The sequence below is a fragment of the Piliocolobus tephrosceles genome, chromosome 17 (assembly GCF_002776525.5).
Source record: "Piliocolobus tephrosceles isolate RC106 chromosome 17, ASM277652v3, whole genome shotgun sequence".
NCBI lineage: Eukaryota > Metazoa > Chordata > Mammalia > Primates > Cercopithecidae > Piliocolobus > Piliocolobus tephrosceles.
Window position 1 is genome coordinate 25,768,171 of NC_045450.1, and position 20,746 is coordinate 25,788,916.

The 20,746-nt window shown below is 49.0% G+C and overlaps 1 protein-coding gene across 2 annotated transcripts in view; it reads left to right on the forward strand.

Annotated features, from left to right (window-relative positions):
- The window catches only part of IL4R (interleukin 4 receptor), a 53,102-nt gene that overhangs the window by 25,160 nt on the left and 7,196 nt on the right, over positions 1–20,746 (forward strand). The window contains exons 2-7 of one of the 2 annotated variants that reach the window (XM_023192922.3): positions 2,071–2,158; positions 4,028–4,166; positions 6,767–6,918; positions 8,984–9,135; positions 15,741–15,897; positions 18,971–19,070. In XM_023192922.3, the coding sequence (XP_023048690.2) occupies positions 2,089–2,158; positions 4,028–4,166; positions 6,767–6,918; positions 8,984–9,135; positions 15,741–15,897; positions 18,971–19,070 (770 nt within the window). In that variant the 5' untranslated portion in view covers positions 2,071–2,088. The remainder of the gene's footprint in view (positions 1–2,070; positions 2,159–4,027; positions 4,167–6,766; positions 6,919–8,983; positions 9,136–15,740; positions 15,898–18,970; positions 19,071–20,746) is intronic. The other variant, XM_023192923.3, reaches the window with a different exon arrangement.

A 20,746-nucleotide genomic window follows, 5' to 3' on the forward strand; every position in this document is an offset into this window, starting at 1 on the left:
CCTCCTGAGTAGCTGGGACTACAGGTGTGTGCCATCACACCTGGCTAATTTTTGCATTTTTAGTAGAGACAGGGCTTCACTATGTTGGCCAGGCTGGTCTCGAACTCCTGACCTCGTGATCTGCCTGCCTCGGCCTCCCAAACTTTCTTTTTTTTTTAATGACAGGGTCTTGCTGGAGTGCAGTGGTGCAATCTTGGCTTACTGGGAGCCTTGACATCCCAGGCTCAAACGATCTTCCTACCTCAGCCTCCCAAGTAACTGGGATTAGAGACATGCACCACCATGCCTGGCTGATTTTGTTTAATTTTTATAGAGATTAAGTCTCACTCTGTTGCCCAGGCTGGTCTTGAACTCCTGGGCTCAAGCCATCCTCCCTCCTTGGCCTCCCAAAGTGCTGGGATTACAGGTGTGAGCCACCACACCTGGCTTCTGAACATTTTTTCTTAATGATAATAGCTGGTGCTATGGTCTGAATGTGTTCCCCCAAATTCATATGTTGAAACTTCATCCCCATTGTAGTCATATTAAGAGATGGGGCCTTTGGAGAAGTGATTAAGTCATGAGGGCTCTGCGGTTGGTCATGAATGGGGTTAGTGCCCTTATGAAAGGCCTGAAGGAAGTGTGTTTACCCCTTCTGTCATAGGAGGACACAGCAGCATGGCATTGTCTGTGAGGAATGGGCTGTCACCAGATCCGGATCTCCTAGTGTTGTGATATTGGACTTCCCAGCCTCCAGAACTATGAATTAGAAAATTTATTTATTTATTATTTATTTATTTTGAGACTGAGTCTCGCTCTTGTTGCCCAGACTGGAGTACAATGACGTGATCTCGGCTCACTGCAACCTCTACCTACCCCAGTTCAAGCAATTCTCCTGCCTCAGCCTCCAGAGTAGCTGGAATTACAGGTGGCTGCCACCATACTCGGGTAGTTTTTGTATTTTTAGTAGAGATGGGGTTTCACCATGTTGGCCAGGCTGGTCTTGAACTCCTGACCTCAGGTGATCCTCCCACCTCGGCCCCCCAAAGTGCTGGAAATACAGGTGTGAGCCACCGTGTCTGTCCTGAATAATAAAATTTTTAAAACAGTTTTTCAGAAATTCACCATGAGGTCTCACTATGTTCCCTAGGTTGGTCTCAAACCCTGGACTCAAGTGATCCACCCCACCTTCCCAAGTAGCTGGGACTAGAGATACACACCCTTGTACCCAATAGAGCAATACATTTCTGTTCTTTGTAAATTACCTGCTTTAAGGTATTTTTGTTACAGCAGCCTGTATGGACTAAGCTGACTGGTAACGTTACTTGAGACTTTACTGTGTTCCTGTCACTGTTGGAGGGCTCTGTCTGTGTTAGCTCGTTTAATCCCCACAACACCTCAATCAGATGGGGCTATTCTTAGTCCCACTTTATAGATAAGGAAACTGAGGCACTGAAGCACAACTTGCTGAAGGTTCACATCTAGTCAGTGACAGAGCAGGTATTTAAACCTCAGGAAATAATCAGAGAAACATGTGTAGAGGGTTCTCCAAGGAAGGCCACATCCAGAAGCATCTCCCGGGACAGTTGTTGTGTGACTCACCCTCTGGACTTTGTGGGTCTGGGTGTTGTTTCATGATTGTAGAGAGAGTTCAGTGAACGTGGAGGACCTGTTGTCCGCAGAGACACAAATGGCCAGGGCATGGCTGGGTGTGGTGGCTCAGGCCTGTAATCCCAGCATTTTGGAAGCCCGGGGGGCAGATCATGAGGTCAGAGGTTCGAGATCAGCCTGGCCAACATGGTGAAACCTCGTCTCTACAAAAAAATACAAAAATTAGCCAAGTGTGGTGGCGGGCACATGTAATCCCAGCTACTCGGGAGGTTGAGGCAGGAGAATCACTTGAACCCAGGAGGTGGAGGTTGCAGTGAGCTGAGATTGCACCACTGCACTCTAGCCTTGGAGACAGAGGGAGACTCTGTCTCGGAAAAACAAACAAACAAATGGCCAGGGCAGGGGAGGGTTGCGTGTTGAGTAAGATGAGCTCTGCTGGAAGCACAGGTCAGCACTAACCTGCTTGCTCTCTCTCTGCAGGTGCTTTGGCATCTCCCAATGGGGTGGCTTTGCTCTGGGCTCCTGTTCCCTGTGAGCTGCCTGGTCCTGCTGCAGGTGGCAAGCTCTGGTAAGTCACCACCTCTCAATCATTCATTTGTTGACTATAAATGGTGTGCCAGGGTCCTGCGGTACATCACCTGGCCTTATGGAGATTAAACTGCAGTGGGAGGGGACAGCCAATGACAGGTGGCTCTGATTATCAGTAAATTCTAAAGATTGTTAGAAAGTGATGGGGGCCGGGTGTAGTGGCTCACACCTGTAATCCCAGCACTTTGGGAGGCCAAGGCGGGAGGATCGCTTGAGCCCAGGAGTTCAAGGTCAGCCTGGGCAACATAGGGAGACCTTGTCTCTACAAATAATAAAAATATTGGCCAGGTGTGGAGGTGCACGCCTGTAGCCCCAGCTGCTCAGGAGGCTGAGGTGGGAGGATCCCTTGAACTCAGGAGGTCAAGGCTGCAGTGTACTGTGATCGTGCCACTGCACTCCAGCCTGGGTGAGAGAGTGAGATCCTGTCTAAAAAAAAAAAAGAGAGAGACGGTGATGGGAAAAGAACACAGAACAGCATAAGAGGGGGTTGGGGAAGCTGGGTGGGGTGGGGAGATTGCAGTTTAAAGTAGGGAAGTCAGGGAAGGCCTCATCGAGCTGAGTTGGAGGAAGCGGGAACCATGTGGATATCAGGGGAATGCTGATTCTTGGCAGAGAGGCCCTGCACTAAGCCTGGCGGGAGGGTTGAGCACAGGAGTGAATGTGGTGGAGGAGAGCGAGCAGCAGGAGGAAGGACTGAAGGTCAGCAAAGTGACAGGGTGGCTGAATCAAAAAGGACCTTGCAGTTTTGAGCAGAGGATCCACATCATCCATTATGTTCCAAAGGACCCCTCAGGATGCTGTGTGGAGAAAGGATGAGGGTGAAACCCAGGTAGGTCTGGAGGGAGGTCTGGAGTGGAGGAGATGAGAGGCTCCAGATCCCTCTGGGAGGCAGATTTGAGGACAGATTGGAATTGGGGTGAGAGAGAGAGAGAGAAAGAGAAGTGGCCAGGATGACTCCAAGATTTCTGACCCAAGCTACTGGGAAGGACGCGGTTGTCATTTCTGAAATGCAGAAGGATGCCAGAAGAGAAGGTACTTTGGGGAGGGGCAGGAATCAGGAGTTAGTTTTGGACATGAGATAAGCTTGGAGTATTTATTTTCTATCTAAGATGTCTCCTTAACACGGTCAGCCCTTATGCAAGTTGTTGTCAGCTGAGATGGGCGTGGCACTGAGCCTGGGAGCATGGAGGCACCTGAGGGTCAGGGGCTGGGTGGCCTCATGTCCAGGTGATTTAGCAAACTCAGTGTCCATCCTGCCAATTCCAGTCCTGCCGCAGCCACTGACAAGCTAGGAGGGCGCTGAAAGGAGGACCCCAATGTTTCCTCCAGCCCATCCATCTCCTCTCTCCCATTGGCCAAACCCAACTGGAAACCAAAGGCCAAGGGTACCTGGTGATGAAGACTGTGGTATCAGCCTCCTGAGCACAGAGAGGGCAGAAAGGGGTGGGAACTAAGAGGGGCACAGATAGTGGGCAAATGGGGAAGTGGCGCTTCCCCTAGCTTGAGGGCAGAGGCTTGGTGTGATGGAATGGCACTCCTTAAACTGCTACATATTTTCTCTTTAATTTGGCCAAGAACAAGTTGTCAAGTTTGTGTAAGATAAAGGTGCACTTGGTTCATTCTTCTCTAATGGCCCCCGCACCCATGGGTATTTCTTCGGCTTCCACAGTCATCCAGACACTAGCTGGGAAGCTCCAGCAGCTCTGGTCCTGGCCCCAGCAATTTGGGCGCTGGCCCTCAACTTTGCCTGCACTGTGGTTTTGTGCTGTTCCCCTTGGTCCTGTTTGGGTGCAAGTCCCCCTCATGCATTGCATTCCTGGCCACTCAGGCTGCTCCTGTGTCTCCCCAGGGAGCATGAAGGTCCTGCAGGAGCCCACCTGCGTCTCCGACTACATGAGCATCTCTACCTGTGAGTGGAAGATGGGCGGTCCCACCAATTGCAGCGCCGAGCTCCGTCTGTTGTACCAGCTGGTTTTTCAGTCCTCCGAGTAAGCCTGCGCTGGAGCTGGACGTTTGGGGAGGTTGTACCCAAAGGGTTTGGCCCAAGAGTGAGCTGGGTCCAGGTGGTGCGCTGGAGCGCAGGATGCTGAGTATGGTTTGCTGCTGTTTATTGGGTATGGTGTTAGAGGGAAGGTCCCATCTCTGGGGACATGTTATGTAAGATACAGCGGAGCGCGTGCTGGGAGTGTTGGTCCATGTGGCACATGGATATGGCTGGAATATTGGACTAGACCAGCCGTTCTCACACTTTTTGGTCTGAGGACCCTTTTTCACACTTAAAAATAAGTGAGGACCCAAAGGGCTTTGATCTAGGTAACACATCGTTCTATGTTTACCTAATTAGAACTTACAATGGAGAATTTTTGTAATTTTTAAAAAATTAAAACAATTAAACTTTTTTTCTTATCAAGATGGAGGTCTCACTGTGTTGCCCAGGCTGGTCTCAAACTCCTGGGCTCCAGTGATCCTCCTGCCTCAGCCTCCCAAAGTACTGGGATTATAGGTGTGAGCCACTGTACCTGGCCCAAAATGGAGAAATGTTAAGTCACAACCACATGCAAACCCCCTTCAACAAATCATCAGATCAATGACACGATCACAGGTCATGTAGCCTCTAGAAAATTCCACTGTACGCCAGTGAGAGAGTGTGAAAAGGCAAATAATGTCCTTGTATTATGATGAAAAGAGTTTGACCTGGTGGACCCAGACCACACTTTGAGAACCACTGGACTAGACCCTTGATTGAGGAGTAGTGTTGAGAGTGGAGTTCAGTGTGATGGTGGATGGACCAGGGGACCTGGCATAGGAGTTAGGTCGTTCCCTGGGCTACTCCATGGTGCACAGGATGCTTTGTTACACTGGTGCCCAGGACATAATCACGTACACAAGACACACGGTTATGGGGCAAACTGGGATATACGGCACACCAGCACGCAGAGTACACTGGTAGAGGTGGTATTCCATGATTATTCTAAGGTAGATGGGCTGTGCTTTGTGTCCATTGGTATAGTCCAGGAACTGGCAAACTATGGCCTATGAGCCAAATCTGGCCCACTGCTTGTTTTTGTAAATAAAGTTTTATTGAAACACACTGGCTGCTTTTGCACTACATCAGCAGAATTGAGTAGTTGTAACAGAAACTGCATGGCCCTCCTTTATCTTTTTTTTGAGATGGAGTTTCGCTCTTGTTGCCCAGGCTGGAGTACAATGGCACAATGTCGGCTCACTGCAACCTCTGCCTCCTGGGTTCAAACGATTCTCCTGTCTCAGCCTCCTGAGTAGCTGAGATTACTGGTGCCTGCCACCACACCCGGCTAATTTTTTGTATTTTTAGTAGAGACCGGCTTTCACCATGTTGGCGAAGCTGGTCTCGAACTCCTGAACTCAGGTGATCCACCTGCCTCGGCCTCCTAAAGTGCTGGGATTACAGGCATGAGCCACTGAGCCCCGCCTACTCCTTTATCTTAATTGAAATGATTCAGAAATGGAAAGTCAAATACTGCATGTTCTCACTTATAGGTAAGAGTTAAATAATGTGTACACATGGGCATTATTCCAGGTACAATGGAATAATAGACATTGAAGACTTAGGAGGGTAGGAGAGGGGGTGAAGGAAAAGAAATTACTTAGTGGGCATCGTGTAAACTATTCGGGTGACGGACCCACCAAAACCCCAGACTTCACCACTAGGCAGCATATCCAGTGAGAACAGATCTGGGGGTTGCCATCAAAATTGCACTTGTAAGGCTGGGCACCTCAGTGGCTCACAGCTGTAATCCCAGCACTTTGGGAGGCTGAGGTGGGCAGATCACTTGAGGCCAGGAGTTCAAGACCAGCCTGGCCAACATGGTGAAGCCACGTCTCTACTGAAAATAAAACAGTTAGCTGGGTGTGGTGGCACATACCTGTAATCCCAGCTACTAGGGAGGCTGAGGCAGGAGAATTACTTGAGCCCAGGAGGTGGAGGTTGCAGTGAGCTGAGATCGCACCATTGCACTCTAGTCTGGGTGTCAGAGCGAGACTCTGTCTCAGGAAAAAAAGCTCTTGTACCCCCTAAATTTATACAAATAACCAAAAAAAAAAAAAAAAAAAGGCAAAACAAAAAACAACAACAAGAAATTGTATGGTTTTTGAAGTCCAAAATATTAACTATCTGGCCTCTTACAGAAAACGTTTGCAGACCCCTGGCTTAGCCCATGAGATGTGGGTTGGCTGTTAAGGTGGAACACTGGAATTACCCTATGATGGCCAAATTTTGCGATGCACAGCTTATGTTGTTCTAAGTTAATTAGTGCCACCGGTTCTTCCCTTTCATAGGCTTTCAGGGACAAGCTAAGTTCCAGGACCAGGGCCAGCAGCTAGGCAGGTGTGAGGAGCATCCCTGGTGCATGTGGCCAGCAAGAGAGGCAACCCTGGTCGGCTGTCCCCAGCACACCCTGGCCGCTCCCAAGCCCCCAGATCTGTCCTCACATCAGTGATGGGGAAGCTGGAAGAGTATGATGCGGTTCCTGGAGGCACGTCCCGGGCACAGCCGTGGGGCCCAGCCAGCCTACAGGTGACCAGCCTAACCCAGCCCCTGTGTCTACAGAACCCACACGTGTGTCCCCGAGAACAACGGCGGTGTGGGGTGCGTGTGCCTCCTGCTCATGAATGATGTGGTCAGTATGGACAACTATACGTTGGACCTGTGGGCTGGGCAGCAGCTGCTGTGGAAGGGTTCCTTCAAGCCCAGCGAGCATGGTGAGCAGGGCAGAGTGTGGTGGGCGTGGGTGGGTGTGTCACAGCCGCCTGGGCTGAGGGTGTGGTGGGCAGGGGAGGTGCTGGGGTCACAGCAATAGCAGGAGGAAGCCACCTGTATTTTCCCAAATCTGATGAGATTCCTGCCCCTGCCTGGGCCTCAGTCCTCCCATCTTTGAAACAGAGCTGGGCACAGTAGACCACCAAGCCCCCTTCAGCTCAGCTGTTTCCACCCCTGAACTTAAGTGCCCAGGAAGGCGTATTGAGATGAGGCGTGCTTGCTTGAAGGCATGCCTGCTGCTGATTGAAAACTCAACTGGGAACAGTCCTTCTGTTCTGTGTCCACTGGTCAGCTGCTGCGGCTTCAGATGGTCTAGACCGTGGAAGGCTGACCTTCTCCTGGTACCTGGGGTCCCTGCAGGAGCCTCCCATGAGCTTGCTGGAGTGTGGTGACCGGAGTTTAAAACATTGGTCATTGCTGTGTGACCTTGGGCAAATCATGTTTCCTCTCTGAGCCCCAGTTTCCAGAAGACAGTTATTGTCCCCGTTTTGCAGTTGAATGAACTGTAGTTCTGAGAAGGCAAGTAACCTGCCTCGGGTCACACAGCTTCTCAGCAGCAGAGGCAGTACTCAAGGCCAGGGCCCTGCAGGGCTCAGTTCACTGCTCCATCAGCCATTCCAGAAGGTCTGCTCAGGGCTGGTAGCTGGGAGGTTATTTAAACTGACCCATGAATGAACTTTGAGATAATTTTTACATTTTTATTTAATTTTTGTTTTTACATGTTTCCTGTTTTTTTAGAGACAGGGTCTCTGTCACCCAGGCTGGAGTGCAGTGATACGATCATAGCTCACTGCAGCTTCCAATTCCTGGGCTCAAGTGATCCTCCCACCTCAGCCTCCCGAGTAGCTAGGACTAAAGTGTGCATCACCATACCTAGCTAACTTAAAAAAATTTGTTTTTTGTGGAGATGAGAGTCTCACTGTGTTGCTCAGGCTGGCTGGTCGCAAACTCCTGGCCTCAACTGATCCTCTTGCCTTAGCCTCCTAAAGTGCTGGGGTTACAGATGTGAGCCTACATACCCAGCCTACATTTGGGTTTTAATAAAAATGAAATATATTTTTAGTATATTGATTTTAATGCATATTAAAATGCATTCTATTATATTCCCGTGATGCGTAGTATAATGCGAGGTCTCAGGGATATGATTGCTTCAAAGGAGACCAAGTTTCAAAACAGATCAATCAAAATAAAGAAAAATACTCAGTAAATCATCATAAAGTACGGAGATGTAGCCAAAGGAGTGAAGGATGCAGCTGTAAAAGCTGAAGTTTGAGACTGAGCATGGTGGTTCACGCCTATAATCCCAGCACTTTGGGAGGCAGACGTGGGTGGATCACCTGAGGTCAGGAGTTTGAGACCAGCCTGGCCAACATGGTAAAACCCCGTCTCTACTAAAAATACAAAAAATTAGTCTGGCATGGTGGCAGGCGCCTGTAATCCCAGCTACTCGAGAGGGGAGGCTGAGGTAGGAGAATAATTTGAACCCAGGAGGCGGAGGTTGCAGTGAGCCTAGATCATGCTACTGCACTCCAGCCTGGGTGACAGAGTGACATTATGTCTCAAAAAAAAAAAAAAAGCTGAAGTTTGGGTGACTTTGGCTCATACATTTTGCCTTCACTGTAGAAAGGTGGTTAATAAAGACCAGGCGCGGTGGCTCATGCCTGGAATCCCAGCTCTTTTGGAGCCCGAGGCAGGCAGATCACTTGAGCCCTGGGCAACTGAGGCTGCAGTGAGCTGTGACTGTGCCACTGCACTCCAGCCTGGGCAACAGAGTGGGACCCTGTCTCAAAAAAAAAAAAAAAAAGGTAATTAATAAACACTAAAGTTCTATATAGAATTTTAGCAACATTAAATTGTGGCTCTGAATCTGTGGTGCTCCAGAAGTATGCTACAGAGGTTTTGTTGACCAAAAATCTGGGTGGTGGCTGTGGTTTGCAGTCTGGGGCTGGACTGGGTGATGGGGGAGTCATTGCATAGATCCTCACATAGACGCCGCTTCTCCTGCAGTGAAACCCAGGGCCCCGGGAAACCTCACGGTTCACACCAATGTCTCCGACACTGTGCTGCTGACCTGGAGCAACCCGTATCCCCCTGACAATTACCTGTATAATGATCTCACCTACGCAGTCAACATTTGGAGTGAAAACGACCCGGCAAATGTGAGTGGGCATGCTTTGACGTTTTTCTGTGACCTCTGGGGAACAGGGTGGGTGACCAGCAGACGCCTAGTCCCTGCAGCCAGGAGCCTAGGCGGCAAGCCCTGCGACTGGATAGCAAATCCCAGGAGCTAGAGACCTGGCTTCTCACCTGGCTCTGCCCTAGGCAAGTCCCTTCGCTTCCTGGCCCCTCACCCAGCACATCAGAGAAGGGGAGTTATTTCTTTTTTTTTTTTTTTAATGATTTTTTTTTTTTAATTTTATTTTTTATTATACTTTAAGTTCTAGGGTACATGTGCATAACGTGCAGGTTTGTTACATATGTATACATGTGCCATGTTGGTGTGCTGCACCCATCAACTCGTCAGCACCCATCAATTCATCATTTATATCAGGTATAACTCCCCAATGCAATCCCTCCTCCCTCCCCCCTCCCCCTGATAGGCCCCATTGTGTGATGTTCCCCTTCCTGAGTCCAAGTGAGCTCATTGTTCAGTTCCCACCTATGAGTGAGAACATGCGGTGTTTGGTTTTCTCTTCTTGTGATAGTTTGCTAAGAATGATGGTTTCCAGCTGCATCCATGTCCCTACAAAGGACGCAAACTCATCCTTTTTTATGGCTGCATAGTATTCCATGGTGTATATGTGCCACATTTTCTTAATCCAGTCTGTCACTGATGGACATTTGGGTTGATTCCAAGTCTTTGCTATTGTGAATAGTGCCGCAATAAACATACGTGTGCATGTGTCTTTATAGCAGCATGATTTATAATCCTTTGGGTATATACCCAGTAGTGGGATGGCTGGGTCATATGGTACATCTAGTTCTAGATCCTTGAGGAATTGCCATACTGTTTTCCATAATGGTTGAACTAGTTTACAATCAAGGGGAGTTATTTCTGCACGCCGCTCCTCATCTGTAAAGGTAGGGCTGTGGGCTGCGTCTGTGTTTCCCAGTTTGGGGGACACAAGCGATCGTAGGTGGCACATCCACAGCTCACTTGAATAACCCTATTATTGAAGAGAATAATACTGACTCAAGAGAGAGTGACCCATGTCAGTTCCCTTTTGAGGCCAACCGGGTAAGGAGGGAGTCTCTGTGAGCTGACTCGTTTACTAATTCCTTTTAATGAATAAAGCAGAGGCCACACCCCAGGCTTAGACTTTCCCAAGAAAACAAGGTCAGTTTGTTGCTTGGTCCACATGGCAGCTAGTCCTGACATTCCCTTCACGGTAGTGGTAGTGGAGTTTTCGTTGTTGTTGTTTGTTTGTTTTGAGACAGTGTCTCACTCTGTCACCCAGGCTGGAGTGCAGTGGTGCGATCTCGGCTCACTGCAATCTCCACCTCCTGCGTTCTAGCGATTCTCCTGGCTCAGCCTCCTGAGTAGCCGGGACTACAGGCAGCTGTCACCATGCCCGGCTGATGTTTGTATTTTTAGTAGAGATAGGGTTTCACCGTGTTGGCCAGGCTAGTCTCGAACTCCTGACCTCAGGTGATCCACCCGCCTCAGCCTCCCAAAGTGCTGGGATTACAGGTGTGAGCCACCGCACCTGGCCAGTGGAGTTCCTCCTTAAATACACGTATTGACATCTTTAAAAAGAGCGAGAGGATTTACAGGAAACTATCAGGTCAATAATGGCAGGGACCGTCCACAGTGGGTGGCTGAGTCCCCCTAGTTTTGCTGCCGGTGTGCGGGGGGGTCACTTCCTGCCACCCGTGTTTCCCTACCCTGAATCCACCTTCCTCACATTCCCGTTGAAGGGATAATCTCTGGACATATGGGTCCTGGGGTCCACAGGGCTGCATTCCAGTGCCTGCTCTGCCACTCGCCAGCTGTGTGATGTTGGGCATATCCCATAACCTCTTTGTGCCTCAGTTTCCTCATCTATAACAGAGGAGTGACAGGAGCACCCGTCCACAAGGCTATGAGAGTACAAGGTGTGTGATACAGATGAACTCCCCTGTTTGGCACACATGTGTCCTAAAAGCCATGTACCCTTTCTCCTAAGTGCCCCAGGCCACAGAGATCCCCATCTGCCCACTGACCCACACACTGGTCTGTCATTTGCTCCTTGAGGTTTGTGAGGGCCTGCTCTGTGCATCCCAGGGGCCCAGGCTGGGCCTGGTTGACTGTCAGGGAGCAGGCACCTGCCACCTTAAGCTCCCATACTGGTGTCTGTCGCTGTTTCCTCTCAATCTGACCAAGCCAGGGGTGTTGATTTACATCTCTCAGGTCTGGTTTCCCCCTTGGCACTGGGCCAGGTATGGGGAAGGAGCAGGAATGGGGCAGTTGGATCACACAGCAGAGGCTCAGAAAGCCGAGGGCATGGGGGAAAGGAGTATACAGATGCTAGAGAATGGGGCAAGTTTTGTTTGGTCAATAAATCTCCTTCCCGTGCCCCAGGCCTGTGCAAGACCTACGGAGAGTCCCCAGGATGGGCTGGGGGGAGGAGAAAGGTACCACCTATAGAGTCCAAAGATATGTTATTTAATATTTTCATATTTCTAGAGCTGCCTTCAGGCATGGCTGGATCCAGCTTCTAGGAACCTGTCCAGCTCTGCGCCCTGCTTTATTCTGTACTGGCTTCATTTTTAGGCAGGCTCTTCCCCCATGTAGTGGCAGATATGCCCACTAGTTGCTCCAGGCCTACATCCCAAAGCTGTAGTGGGAAAAGGGTTTTTTTCTTGATGGTTTTAATAAGAGTCCTGAGGCTGCTGCTCAGTGGCCCGGCTTTGATCCTGTGCCAGCCTCTGAACCAATCACTGGCTGTGGGTGCAGAGAGGGTATTGGTGGAGGGCCCTGCTTGTCCAGGGAGGTGTCACATATCTGCCTCTGGGGCTGCAAGTGGGCTCAGTTCCACCCAAACCAGATGAATTGAAAATAAGGTAGGAGTGGCTTCCCCAGGGGAAACTGGGGAAGGGGAAGCAGGACTGTGCTGGTTAAAATGCCAGCCAGGTTTAAGACCTGGCACCAGATGCCAGTCATGGGATTGGATTGGTCAGCATGCCTGGGCTATGGCTTAGGGGCATGTTGGTGCTCAGGGATGCCACAGGCCACCGGATACCGGGTCTGAGGCAGAAGAATGAAGTCCAGCTTCTCTTGTGGGTGGAACAGTGGCAACTGAGATACCCCATCTCTCTCTTCCTGAGGACAGAGCTGAACATAAAGAATTTAGTGATTGGCCAGAGCTTGGCCACATGCTCCCCTCTGATGAATGATAGGCTAGGCGATGGGATTGGCACAATTGGCTTAGACCAATGAGGGTTAGCCCTGGAGTTGCAGACAGCGGAGTTCTGTCCTAAGCAGTGGGCACCTAAACCTGATGGCATAAAAGCTGGGTGGGTGTCAACCTGCATCTGCCACAGCACTGCAGACACCAGCTGTGGCTCATACTGAGTGGGATAAGTTCCAGAAAGAAACATTAGGAACTTACTACTGAATTTTGGGGCTAGAGCTACTCATTTATTCCCCTAGATGATTTCTAGGCAAGGTTCTATAGTGGAGGGGGAGTTTTGGCTTGGGCATTGAAGGATGCATAGGAGTTTTCTAGATAGGAAAAGAAGGGAAAGGTAGACCAGGCAGAGGGAACTGCCTGATAAAAGGTTTATGGGTCTGAAAATTCATGGGATGTTTGAGGATTATGGGAATGGGGGATGTGGGAATATGTGCAGTGTAAAAGCACAAAACAAAGCCAAAAGTTTAGAGCCCTGAATGCCTTCCTCATAATAATGGTTTCCATATTTTATATGCCTACTATGTGCCAGGCACATTGCTCAGGATCACACAGCTGGGTATGGCAGGGCTGAGTTTTTGTTGTTGTTGTTGTTGTTTTTGAGATAGAGTCTCACTCTGTCACCCAGGCTGGAGTGCAGTGGCGTGATCATGGCTCACTGCATCCTCGACTTTCCGGGCTCAGGTAATTCTCCCACCTCTGCTTCCCAGGTAGCTGGGACTACAAGCACAGGCCACCATGCCAAGCTAATTTTTTGTATTTTTAGTAGCGACAGGGTCTCGCCATGTTGTCTAGGCTGGTCTGGATCTCCTGGCTTCATGTGATCCCCCTGGCTTGGCCTCCCAAGGTGCTGGGATTACAGGCTTGAGCCACCGCATCCAGCCCAGATCTGAGATTTGTGCCCAGTATTTGAACTCCCAAGCCTGTGTGCTCTTTTTCCTCCCATGGACATTTCTCTCAGAGATGGTCTCCTGAATACCTGACCTTCTTGTTAAGAAAACAGACAAACTGCAAGTAGTTCCCTGGAAGCTCAGATTTCTCTTTTGTTTCTTAACAAAACATTTCCCAGTTCCCAGCTCCCTTCAATTTCTTGTACAATTTCTTCAGTACAATTTCTTCAGTAATCTAGCTATTGCTTCTTATTTACTCTTGTTTAGAAAGAAAGATGAAAGGGAGTGAGAATTTTCCCTCCCATCTCCAGTCTCCCCTCAACTCACACCCCGCCCTCAGCTCCTCTGGAATAGGAAAATCTCTGAACTCACTGCAATTGCTCCAGCAATCTATTGGGACTTTGCTTCTTTGTTGTGAAAAACTCCCCTTGGCTCACTTTGCACCAGATTTTCCCAAATGTGCTTCCAACCACAAGCAGAAATGGAGCTGCCAGGAACCAGGAAGAAACTGCCGGGGGCTGAGGAGGAGGAGAGGGAGATGCATAGCCCTGGATCTCGCAGGGAGAGGAGTGACAGGATGAGAACTCAGGTTGTTCACTTGCCATCATGGTCAGTCATGAATATAGCATTCATTTATCACTTTTTAAAGCTTTTTTGGAGGGTAAAAGTAATAGTTACATGAAATAAAAATACAAATGGTACAAAAGGACTTAGAATGGAAATACGTTTCTCTCCTGACTGCAGCCTCCTGTTTTTTTTCCCAGAGACTGATGGCTGCTATCTGTCTCTTGCCAGGAGGGAAAAGGAGGCAAGGTTAGGGCAGGCAGAGGGCATGTGCATCCTCTAGAGAGAGCTTATGTCTATACAAGCAAATGTGTGTGTTCATTCATTGCTGTCTTAATTTTCTATTGCTGCATAATAATGGTACCACCAGCTTCACAGCTTTAAACAACACCTATTTATTATCTCACAGTTTCTGTGGGTTGGGAGTCTGAACATAGCTTAGCCAGGTTCTCTGCTTTAGAGTCTCGTGAGGCTATAATCAAGTTGTGGGCTGGGGCTGCAGTTTCATCTGAGGCTCAACTGGGGAAGGGTCACTTCTAAGCTCATATGATATTGGTGACATTCAGGTCCTGGCAGGCTGTTGAACTGAGAGCCTCAGTTTCGTGCTGGCTTTTGGTTGTAGTTAACCCCGCATTCCTTCCCGTGTGCCCTTTGCAAAGCCATCAAGGCAGAGAGACTTGCAGTCTTCTGTAATATAATCACATCCATGAAATCCTCTATGTATCTCATCACCTTTACCATATTCTATGGGTTAGAAACAAGCAGCAGGTCCTGCCCACACTCGAGAAGACCAGATGACACAAAGACATGATTCAAAGTGGGGATCCTGGGGGCCATCTTAGGTTTGTCTGCAGTGATCCTTGTGCCATCTCTCTCTTTCTTTTTGTTTTTTTTGAGACAAAGTCTCGCTCTGTCACCCAGGCTAGAGTGCAGTGGCGTGATCTCAGCTCACTGCAATCTCCGCCTCCTGGGTTCAAACGATTCTTCTGCCTCAGCCTCCTGAGTAGCTGGGATTACAGGCGCCTGCCACCACACCCAGCTAATTTTTGTATTTTTAGTAGAGACAGGGTTTCACCATGTTGGCCAGGCTGGTCTTGATTGAACTCCTCACTCAAGTGATCCACCCACTTTGGCCTCCCAAAGGGCTGGGATTACAGGCGTGAACCATGCCCGGCCCCATCTCTCTTTAAAAAAACAAAACAAAACAAAATAAAACAAACAAACAAAAACATAAAAGGAAGCAGAGAACACATACACATCTGCATCTTACCTTGTTTACTTAACAACACATCTTGGAGGTCACTTCTTAGTGAAGGCTAGGTTGGGCAGAGCATTAGATTCTAGGCCAATGAGTTTGGACTTGACCCTGGAGACACTAGGAAGCCCATGAAGGACAGAGAGAGATGCCTTGACCCTGCCAGTCCTTCAGAAAGATCACCCTGTGCTTTTTGTATACCAAAACCTATTCAAAATACTTACCTATATTAACCCATTTCCTTATCACCACAACCCTGGGGGGAGGGAGATAGGCACTTTTATTACCCTCATTTTGCAGATGAAGACATTGAGGTCCAGAGAGGTTATGTCACTTACTTAAGGTCACACAGCCAGGAAGTGGTAGTAGGGACTCTTACCCTTGTTTTACAGATGAGATTGAATTATCTCACGAAAACTCAGAAAGGTTAAACAACTTACCTAAGTAACATAATACGGCTAATGAGTCGGGGAGCCTAACTTGTGTTGCTTTGGCCTGGTCACAGTTACAGAGGTGGCAAGCAATGACCTAAACAGGACGAACAACCAAATACCTAGGCTGATGGCTCTTAAACATGGTGGGGTCAGCTAAGGACAGCAACCAGGGTGGGCACTGGTCCCCCTCGCCCCCGGCTGGTGCACTAACATCTCCCTTTTCTCTACCAGTTCAGAATCTATAATGTGACCTACCTAAAACCCACTCTCCGCATCTCAGCCAGCACCCTGAAGTCTGGAATTTCCTACAGGGCACGGGTGAGGGCCTGGGCTCAGCGCTATAACACCACCTGGAGTGAGTGGAGCCCCAGCACCAAGTGGTACAACTGTGAGTATCAAGAGGCCTTAGCAATGCTAATCTCCACTCTCCATTCTTCCCCTGTGGCCAGACACTTCCCCTGGCTGAGTCTCTGGGTTTTTATATCATAGGATGCCTCTAATGGCAAATAATGAAATTACAACCTGCCATGGTGTATCGGTCAGGTAGGTAGGCTAGGCTGCAGTAACAAACAAGCCCACAATTTCCATGGCTTAACACTATCGGAATATATTTCTTGCTCATGTAACAAGCTAATGTGAATGTCGCTGGTTTGTGGGTGGTTTCCCTACCTATAGAAATCTGGGGAGTGAGGTTCTGTCCATCTTGTGGTACCATCATTCTCCAGGACAAAGATTTTTAACTGTTTTTGTGTCCTGGTTCCATTTGGCAGCCTGGTGAAGCCTATGGACCTCATCTCAGAATATTTTTAAATACATAAAATCCCAGCCTGGGCAACATAGTGAGACCCCCATCTGTACAAAAAATTAGTCAGGCATGGTGGCATGCACCTGTAGTCCCAGGTACTGGGAAGGCTGAGGTGGGAGGTTCACTTGAACCCAGGAGTTTGAGGCTTCAGTGAGCCGTGATCGTACCACTGTACTCCCACCTGGGTGGACAGAGCAAGAGCCCATCTCTAAAAATAAATAAATACAATGAAATAAAATAAGAAATAGAATTACAGAGGAAACTAATTGTATTGAAATGCAGTTATAAAATATTTAAACACATTTTTAATCTAGGGATATATGTGCTTCTTTATTAAGATATAAATAAGTTCTAGGGGTAGATCTCATAACTAGTATAATTTCAAAGTAGATAAGCATAAATAATACTTCATGATACTGAAATATGTGATATGAGAATAGCTGTGAGTTTTCCTGGGGACAGGATCACTGATGCTATCATTACTGGGGTCTCCTCCCTCCATTCATTTTTTAAATTTAAATTTAAATTTTATTTTTAAAATTTTAAAATAAATAGAGACAGGGTCTCACTATGTTGCCCAGGCTACTCTTGACCTCCTGGACTCCAGTGATGCTCCCATCTTGGCTTCCCAAAGTGCTGGGATTGCAGGTGGGAGCCAGTGTTCCTGGCCCCTTCCTCCATCCTTAATGGAAGGAGATGCCAGGTGTCAGAGGTTAGGGGAAAATAAAGATGTAATTTCTTTCCCATCCAAGTTCTCAGAGCCCTGAATTCTGCCTGCAGCCATGTTGGTCCACCAACCCCAAGTGAAGAATCCCTGCTCTAGGGCCCCACCATTCTGCATCCAGCCAGCAGAAGAGGCATGATGGTGTGGAGAGCACATCTGCTTCTTGAAAGCAGGCGGCCCGGAAGTGCGCCACATCACTTCCTCTCAAATTCTATTGGTGAAAATGGTTACATGACTACACATAGCCACAAAGGAGGCTGGGAACTTTCTCACTTGAAACCTACATCCCAGAAACAACTCTTTTCAGTGAGGTATCCCACAGGTCTTTTGCAGTAGAAATATTGATTGTCTCACATAAAATGAAATCTTACAAATGGACCTACTGGGGTTTGTACAGCAACCAAGTGATATCTCTTCCCTTCTGCCATCCTTCACACAGTGGCATTTTATCCTTAGACTTGCCACCCATGCCCTCAGGTTGGCCGTTGCACACTGCCTTACATAAAGCAGGAAGGAAAGGAAAGGCTGCTACGAGAGAGTGTACCTTGTGCATCTCTCTTTTTTAATCGGGAAGCAAACATCTCTCTAGAAGCTTCCCTAGCAAAATTCCCCTTACTTCTCATTGGCTAGGACTGTTAGATGTTACATGGTTACTGTTACTTGCTCATTGCAAGGAAGATTGGGAACTCCAATGCCTGGAAAAGGGAACGGGATCATTGTGATTGGCCCAAGCCTTAGGGTGGTCATGGCTCCCTGACAAGGGAGAGAGGAAAAAGCTGTTGAGTGAAGAAGACTGCTTCAGTTTCCCCATCTGTATAACGGGAGGAGTAAGGGCTGTTGTGAAAACTCAATGAAAGAAGATTCTTCAACGTGGTGGGTGCAGTGGCAGCTGGCAGTACCCCAACCCTGCCACTGCAGAGCCCTCTTAGCATTGCTTATCCTACACTGTGGATATCAGTTGAGCCACGTGTCTCCCGCCCTGGGCTGTGAGCTCCGTAGGCAGGGTCTCCATGGCTGTATCTCCAGAGCCCAGCACAGAACCAGGTGCTTGGGAAAGTTTTGAATTGATTCTTCTCTGCCATTGGCCTGGGGAAGGGAATTAGCTTGTATGAAACAGATACGATGTGTAGGACCCTCATTAATTATTTCAGCAAATAGTTACTGAGTTCATCCTACATGGCTAACCCTGTGCTAGACACTGGGGAATCAGCGATGAACAAAGCAGACAGAAATCCCCACTCTTGTGGGGCTGACATTCTGGAGGGGAGAGACAAAAAGCAGACATATAAAGAAAGAAATCACATGGATCCGGATGACATTGAGTGCTGGGAAGAAAATAAAAGCAGAGGAAGGGGATGGAGCGATGGGAGGGCAACCGCAGGGAAGGTATCAGGGAAAACTTTTCAGAGAATGTGACGATGAAAGTGAACAAGGAGGAGTCAACCATGTTGAGATGAAGGCAGCTAACAGTGTGGACAGGCCACTCTGTTCTGAGTGCATTATCTATTGATTCATCATGTAATCCTCGCAACAGCCCTGCACGATAAGTTCTGTCATTAGCCTCATAGTACAGATGAGGATGCTGAGGCACAGAGAAGGTAAGGGACTTGTCCTGCGTCACACAGCACGAAGCCACCCGGCTTCTAGGTCGGTGCATTTGACTTCTGTGCTTCTGGAAAGAAAGAGCAGCAAGTTCAAGATCTGGAGGTGGCACTGAGCTTTGGAGGAGCAGGGGGCAATGAGGCGGCCGGTGTGACGAGGACTCAATGTGCAAGAGGGAGAGTGGGGGGAGATGAGGTGGAGGGGTGGTTGGCGGCCAGATCGTGGAGGGTCTCAGAGGAGGGTCTTGACCCTGGGTCTCCAGTTCTGGGAAGTGGAGCCCAGGCTGTACCATGGCTGACTCCAGCTCATGGCTTCCCCTCCCAATTCCAGCCTACAGAGAGCCCTTCGAGCAGCGCCTCCTGGTGGGTGTCGGCACCTCCTGCATTGTCATCCTGGCCGTCTGCCTGTCGTGCTATGTCAGCATCACCAAGTGAGTCCTGGGCCCAGTGCCGCCGAGCGGTCCCTCTGGAGTGCAGGGTGGCAGGGACTTGCCCCTCCAATCTGCCCCTTTGCAGTCCTCTCATTCAATAATACATATTTATTGAGCAGCTACTACACACCTTGAGAGTGGAGCTGAGAATGAGATCAACAAGGACCCCAGTTTTGTTTTGTTTTTTTTTTTTGAGATGGGGTCTCGCTCTGTTGCCCAGGCTGGTGCAGTGGCGCGATCTTGGCTAACAGCAACCTCTGCCTCCCGAGTTCAAGCAATTCTTCTGCCTCAGCCTCCTGAGTAGCTGGGATTACAGGTGCATGCTACCATGGCTGGCTAATTTTTTGTATTTTTAGTAGAGACGGGGTTTCACCATGTTGGTCAGGCTGGTCTTGAACTCTTGACCTCGTGATCTGCCCGCCTCAGCCTCCCAAAGTGCTGGGATTACAGACCTGAGCCACTGCGCCTGGCCAGGACACCACATTTCTAAAACCGGCATCTTAGTGGGGAGACAGAATACATATCAATGATGAACAGATGGTTTTCCATAGTGAGCCACGCTCTGAATGCACTAGACCAGGGTGCAGGTCAGAGATTTTCTGGGGTGCTCTTTGCAAGGGGGACCAGGATAAGGCTCTCCAAGGAGGGAAAATGTGAGGGGGGCGCTGACTGGGGAGAATGAGCTGGCCAGGGACAAACAAGATAGAGTCATCCCACGTCCCCTTATGACACTGGCTGCCTGGGCAATTGGGGGCATTTGGGGGTATGTGGTAGGAGCCAGAGGAATTTGCGACGATTGCCCTGATGGAGTCAGGAGACCTGGGTTTGAATCCTGGCCTTGGAGCTTGGTAGCTGGTGGCTGACAAGTTGCTGAAACCCCTGAGCCTGGGGTTCCTGCTTTGCAGATTGAGAGTGATGGTGAGAACGTATTTCGTCAGCCAGAAGAGGCCGAATCACAGTAAAGGCTGAGGGAGGAGATGAGGGGCGAGTGACTGGTAGGTGGTGGAAGGAGCATTGTTTCCAGAGAGCTCTTGCCAGCCCTTGGAGTCGTGGTGTCTCAGAGCCTCAGTCCTCCCATGTCTGAAATGGGACTAACAAGCTCAGCCTCACCAAGTCAGGATTAGAGGTGGCTGAGGATTATTCACATGATTGATGAAAGTGCCCGCTCTTGGCCCAGCACACAATAGGTAGGCAGGGAACGCAAATTCTCCTCCATATCTTGTCACTGATGCCTCCAGGCAACCTTGGGCTGATTGCCTTGCTCTGAGCCTCAGTTTCCCCATCACCTGTACCTCTTCCCACTCCCCATCACCATATCCCAGCATGCCAGCCTCTTTGCTGTTCTTTGTCTTTGGTTTCTTGTTTTGTTCTGTTTTTTAGACAGAGTCTCACTCTGTTACCCAGGCTGGAGTGCAGTGGCATGGTTATGGCTCACTGCAGCCTCCAATTCCTGGGCTAAAGTGATCCTCCCATTTCAACTTCCAGAGTAGCTGGGACAACAGGCGTGTGCCACTAGGCCTGGCTAATTTTCCTTATTTTATTTTATTTTATTTATTTTATTTTATTATTTTATTTTATTTTTTGAGATGGAGTCTCAAAGACCAAGCTGGAGTGCAGTGGTGTGATCTCGACTCACTGCAACCTCCGCCTCCTGGGTTCAAGCAATTATCCTGCCT